Here is a 6,392-nt window from a genome sequence, read left to right on the forward strand (position 1 = left end):
GTGAACTGGAAATAAAGTCCATTTATCAGCTATAATCAACCGTCAAACATCGTCTACTGCTTCTCAAATACAGCCTCCCCCCCCCCCCCCCTTAAATACGCCACTGGTGTTACGATGATGATGGAAGTCTCGCCATGCTGTCACACGCTACACGGTCATTGAGAATGGAAAAGGGATACAGTTATTTAACGTACATTGTAGGACTCCAAAGTGCGATTTGAACTCCAAAGTACGATGGTCTGCGCCAAACCCCGATGATGTGACACGCCAAAGTGCGATGGTCCACACTCATTCGCCAAAGTGCGATGGTCTGACACGCCAAAGTGCGATGGTGTGACACGCCGAAATCCATTGGTTTGTAAACGATACAGTGTTTTGGTACAGACTGAACCAACCATGTTTTGTTTCACCAAAATATCAGTGCAAAATCCATGCACAGAAATTAGAATAAGAACTTATTATATTACCATTTAGTTGTCGTGTTATTAAACACAACATTTTCCAACGCAAAATCGTATAGAATGTTTTGTATTATAACATACCCCCAAGAATTAATACGTGTACGTCAAAGTAATAAATGGTCATGAATTAAAGAATGTTTGGGCGAAGTAGATAGTTCGACAACAAATTTATCTTGCCGTGCTCACTATCCTCAACAGTGTAAACCTTGCCAACTGTCGTGCATGTTGCATTTCTTCGGTTTTATTTTGAATGACGTTAAGAATGACGTCACAATGACGAGACGTCACAAAACTCCGCACCATCGGACTTTGGCGTGACCATCGCACTTTGGAGTGACCATCGCACCTTAGAGTCTTACATATATAATATATATATATATATATATATATATATATATATATATATATATATATATATGCTTAGTAACAGCATTGTGACGAAAGACAAAGAGCGAAAAAAAACTAGGTTAGCGTTATATACTTATTAACAGCATTGTGACGAAAGACGAAGAGCGGAAAAAAACTACATTAGCAATGTTAGCGTTGAGACGTGGAAACTTGAAAATTGATTTTCTTCTTCACGGATTTGTTTCTTTGTAGTATCTTAAAGTGCTTGTATTGGCTTACCCTGAAGTTGTTATTTTTCCGTATTGTTTAATTCCTGGAAATGGTGAACCTTGGTTTTACTCTACTATTTGTTTGGGTTTTTTTTTAATCGCTGTCACTTCAGTACTAATTCGATAGTAGATTATAGGACTAGTAATTATTACTGGACTGCTCCGGGTATACTTTTGGACTGCAAGAAAATAGGTAACACGTCACAGTAAAGTATCGATTCCCTACATTGTATTTGTGTTTTCCATTCCCTGATAATTTAACTGGGGGTAAAATGGACATGTACATTTCTATTGGCCAAGTACATACAATGGAAAGATATCCTTTTTTAGAGGTATCCTTTTCAATTCAAACCCCTATATTTGGACACAACAAGCTTCAAACCGAGTTCGCTTGGCTACGCCCTACCTTGTCAGTTAGATTCTATATTACATACTCACCAATGCCCACTAACGTCGCGGCTCTTATATTAATGCAAAATCAATATGGATATCTTTCCACACGCCTCTGTTCTGAAAAAAAGTATAAAATGCCAATGACAATTGTAATTCTTTCATTACTGATGGACATGTAACATCATAAACAGAGCATTATTTCATAACCTTTTTGCATTTTCTTTAACGACATCGTGTACAATTTTTCATACAGGAAAAATTTCAAGAAGCTCCTAGGATTGGATTAAATCAGAGGAAAGTCACCCCGGTTATATAATCAGTTTTACAGACTTCTTCTGGTTCTGGATATGGCTGCGATCCGTCACCTCTCCATTTTCCTGGGGTTCCTTGTATGCACCAGTGAATCCCTCTTCCGGTCGGGCAGGCCTCGGGCACGGGAGTCGTGTAACACAGAACGCACAGAAATGGATATTACGCGCACAATGAGTGTCACTTACAATGGAGAACAAAAAACAGTGGAATGCGTGGCTAGGGTGCGAGTCAACGAGTGTGAAGGTGTCTGCTTATCAACGGCATCTCCGAATTTTAACTCATATCCAGATTTTAATAAGGTATGTATATATCTTTCACATGAATAACCGCCTTCAGCATTATGGAGGTTTCATCACGTATGAAGAGGGTAGCGATAACTATATTTAAAACAAATAATTTGAGGGTTAAAACTATTTACAATGTAAGACATGATTTAGTATTGATGCGATGAAGCTTTGAGTCGCACATTACAGAGTCCAGAGGGAGATAATTTCAGGTTTTAATAGTGTGTGGGGATAATGGGTTTTGCCTAATTTGAGTCAATTCGAAGTGAAAGTGTATGAATGTTGCGTGAGAGGGCGAGTGGGCCTGTCTGTTTTATGTATGATCACCTTTCCATGGACTGTTTTATATAACACGGTACGCCGTGCGTCTGTTCATCTGTCGTCTGTCTGCTAGTAGAAGGTGTTTCATGTCTATGACGCTACAGATACTGCTTTCGTTTGCATGTGACACAACTAGTTAAGCCTGTATCTGAACCATTTCAATTTTGTGTAGATCCTCAATAAAGCATTGATCCCACATAGAGTAGGCATACTATAAGGACGGCCTTACTAGGGATTTGTAAGCCGTGATCCCACACCGAGCAGGCATACTCTAGGGATTTGTAAGCCGTGATCCCACACCGAGCACGCATACTGTAGGAATTAGTAAGCCGTGATCCCACACTGAGTAGGCATACTCTAGGGATTTGTAAGCCGTGATCCCACACTGAGTAGGCATACTCTAGGAATTAGTAAGCCGTGATCCCACACCGAGTAGGCATACTCTAGGGATCTGTAAGCTGTGATCCCACACCGAGTAAGCATACTCTAGGGACTACCTTACTAGGGATTTGTAAGACTGTTCCTCTACGGAGGTGAAATTACTTCTCGCAATTTTTTATAGAAACAAATGTTTTTTTAATCTTTGTTTTATTCACATAACACGTTAGTTACTAGAGAAGCATTTATTTTTATAGAATCGTTTTTTAACACGTGTGGATTTACTACAATTACAATATGATCATTAACTTTTTAATTATTGCTTATACAGAACATTACCATCATTTAGAGCGTCTCCACGCGTTTTAGTTTGAGATACGAAACCCTTATCATGCGCACGCAGAGTTATTTAAGACTAGAATGACAATGCATTCTCCAGAATGATAATGACTCAGCAGATTCCCCAGAATGGAGAATGTCATCAAAACATGTATAAATGAAAATGCATTTATTGACGATGAAACGGACACTTTGATTTTGCTTGTAGTGAAGCAGAACTGGCTATTTCAAATGACAATTTTCCAACAGTATCTGTGCCCTGAAAATTGATTTTTAAAAATATTAATGAGAAAATAGCCTTTGAACTATCGTATGTCTTTTATCTAGGTCATTTATTTCATAAAGAAACGGAGATTTACATGTGTATTTCATGTATTCATTAGGCAAAGTACATTAATGTTTCCCTCCCATGTCCTTCAGATTATGGTAAGTAGGTGTATTGTTAAGAAGCCATAACAATGCAACAAATCCATAAAATGCACCCCCACCCACACCCCGAGCCTTGGGAACGGAGGGTTAAAATACAGTAGGTACCCAATAGAAAATGTTTTGACGGTCTTAACATTTTATTTCATCGCTCTTTACTGCCGGTGAACCTGAAATGATATCTTACCAATTGCTTAGTATAGCCCAAATAAATAATAACATATTCTCTATGAATAAAAACATTTTTTATCTACAAAATGTAGTTTTCTATGCTCAGCCCAAAATCGTACTTGGTGATTTTCTAACTGATCAAATGTTCAATCATGGAGGAATGTTACCAGCTCCAATCGCACATTCTCGGGTATTTCCGGCTGGCGGAAAAACAACCTGGAATGTATTACGCTGATTTCCATTATGATATCAAATCAAAATACGCCTATAAAAATATCTATTTTATTTTATACAATAGATATTTGCTAGAAACGATTAAATTCCCCATAGTAAGTTTATAAGCATATTAATGATTGCTAATTAGTAATTTAGTGGTTGAAAGCATCCATTTTATACATTTTCCACACTTCTGGTAAACGTAATACATAGGGGGAGTCTTTCCCGAGCTTACCGGAAAGACCCGAGAAGTTGCGATTGTACGGCTGCGTTCAAGATCGTAGGGGCTAGCCGAGGTGATAGGAACATGTATGGTGGCTGGCCATTTTACGGTTTATCAGGGTGGGTTTGTTTTTTGTTTGTTTTGTTGTTGTTTTTTATTTTTATTTTATTTATTTATTTTTTATTTTATTTTTTTTATTATTATTTTTTGTTGTTGTTGTTGTTGGTTATTTCAAGGCGAAAAGACAACAAAGTGATATTTTAGCTACTTTTCGTCCCCAAATAATGTTAAGACGACTAAATGATAAGATTAGCTACTTTTTCGCCTCAAAATAACAAAAAGACAACAAATTGTAAAATGGTACAAATCAGCCACCATACCTAGCCCCTAGGCTAGCCGCTACGATCTTGAACGCAGTCCACCTCTAGATGAAGCCATAGATTTTGGCCCATGACCTTCAGGGCCACAGCAGTAGTTTTTTAACATGCCAACGCCTGCCGTGACACGGAAACTTTAGGTCAGATCCCAAAGTTCCGTATTTTCACCTCTAATGGCGGACCTGTGTACTGTAACTAGCCTAAATGATCGAGCACTCTTGCAAGCTGGAGACACTGCTACTAATCTAGTTCCGTAGGTCGTGAATGCAACACTGAAATGGAAGTGGGTGTCCATGTGTAGTAAATGTATGTCTTGTATAATACGTGTATGTACACTTCCCAAGCGCTCGATGGATGGTGTGGTCCTGTGTCACCATAGGCGTTAATACAGGATAGAACTCATCCTTCGAAACGGCACACGGCGCCTAGCATAAATCAAAATTGATGGCCCCTTACTTATAACTAGTAACGTTTCAACATTTCTTACATTTCTAACAGTTTTCCCTCTGTGATCACCCTTTGACGTTTTGATGTGTTTGTTTCACCATACACGACATTGACATGTATGTAATTTAATTGCATGCTAATCAGGGATTTGTCATGGCTTAAGAGAGCGGGGATTGTGGATTCCATGTATAAGGCAGTATTTTTAGTACATGTCAATTTTATATTTTCATATTTATTTCAAATATGAATATAAGGAACCCCTCTCTAGTTCGTTAGGTATAGGTAAGGTGATAATAGGGATGATTTGCGTCATGATTGGACCGATAAGCAAATTATCACGTATATCGTTGTCCATCTTCTTCATAGTGATTCCCATTAACACAGCCAACCACAGAAACAGCTAGCCATTAAAGTGCAGCGGCACTTTACATATTAGTAAAACAATAGCTAACTATTAATAGGTATTAATTATTTATCTTCTCAGCGGATACATGGAAGTATACCCCGACCGAATTACTTTTCAGAACTAGTCATTATTGGTTGTAAATTTCAGATTTCATCTTTGACATCAAATGGTTGTCTGTAATTCTGGATATAGGTTAATCTATCACGGATTATTTTGCAGGACTGCAAGTGCTGCCGGGAAGGAAGTCTGGTAACGAGACAGATTACTCTGCAAGAGTGCTATGATAATGGCGTCGTATTAGCTGGTGTTCAACCGACGACAACCATTGCAGAGCCGACGAATTGTGCCTGCTTTCCATGTACAAATTAAAAAAAAAAAACATTGTCTGATTTTGCAAGAGATCGGATTCTAGAATATGTAAGAGAATAAATGACAGTTATATCAGTTTTGTTTTGAATAATTACAATTTTTATCATGCAAAGAGAGGAACATACGGATATTGAGAGAGAGAGAAAGCGTCTAGTATACTGAGCGAAATTCAGAGAGAGAGAGAGAGAGATTGAGATTTTATTTTACTAAGCTGAAATCATACAGTTTGTTGAAGATAAACACTTGCATGTATGATTATATTAAACACATTGTTTTACATCGTTGTTACGTGCAAGATTAATCTATTAATATTTCAAATTTTATTTGTTGATGTAAATCATGAATGTGCTTCTTTAAATTAGACTGAAAACTGCATTTGCTGTGTATAATAAAAACGTGAATTACATGTATTTATCATATACTTGGAAATGATTATGCAGATTCTGCACTGGTGGTATGGATGACGTCACAATGACCGATAACACAGACCGGAATGACAATCGATACAAGTACAGCTATTTAACAGAGCAATGTTCAAGCTTATACAATAAACATATCAAGCTGTAGTAAAACAATATCTCAAAGTTTTTACCATAGTAAATTAAGGTAGGCAATGTATTAAATATTCCCTGATCTATCTTTGAATAAAATG

General features: G+C 37.5%; 1 protein-coding gene across 1 annotated transcript; it reads left to right on the top strand.

Annotated features, from left to right (window-relative positions):
• The first annotated feature begins 1,643 nt into the window (after positions 1-1,643).
• LOC125666082 (partner of bursicon-like) lies at positions 1,644-6,150 on the top strand. Its single transcript, XM_048899205.2, has 2 exons — positions 1,644-2,082; positions 5,591-6,150. The coding sequence occupies exons 1-2, from the start codon at positions 1,819-1,821 to the stop codon at positions 5,738-5,740; spliced, it is 414 nt and encodes a 137-aa protein (XP_048755162.1). The 5' UTR covers positions 1,644-1,818; the 3' UTR covers positions 5,741-6,150.
• The last annotated feature ends 242 nt before the right edge of the window (positions 6,151-6,392 follow it).

The sequence above is a fragment of the Ostrea edulis genome, chromosome 10, assembly GCF_947568905.1.
Source record: "Ostrea edulis chromosome 10, xbOstEdul1.1, whole genome shotgun sequence".
Lineage (NCBI taxonomy): Eukaryota > Metazoa > Mollusca > Bivalvia > Ostreida > Ostreidae > Ostrea > Ostrea edulis.

Coding starts and splice junctions, on each gene's coding strand:
- LOC125666082 (XM_048899205.2), top strand. CDS start 1,819: ATGGCTGCGATCCGTCACCTCTCCATTTTCCTGGGGTTCCTTGTATGC. Junction 2,083..5,590: donor CATATCCAGATTTTAATAAG/GTATGTATATAT, acceptor ATTATTTTGCAG/GACTGCAAGTGCTGCCGGGA.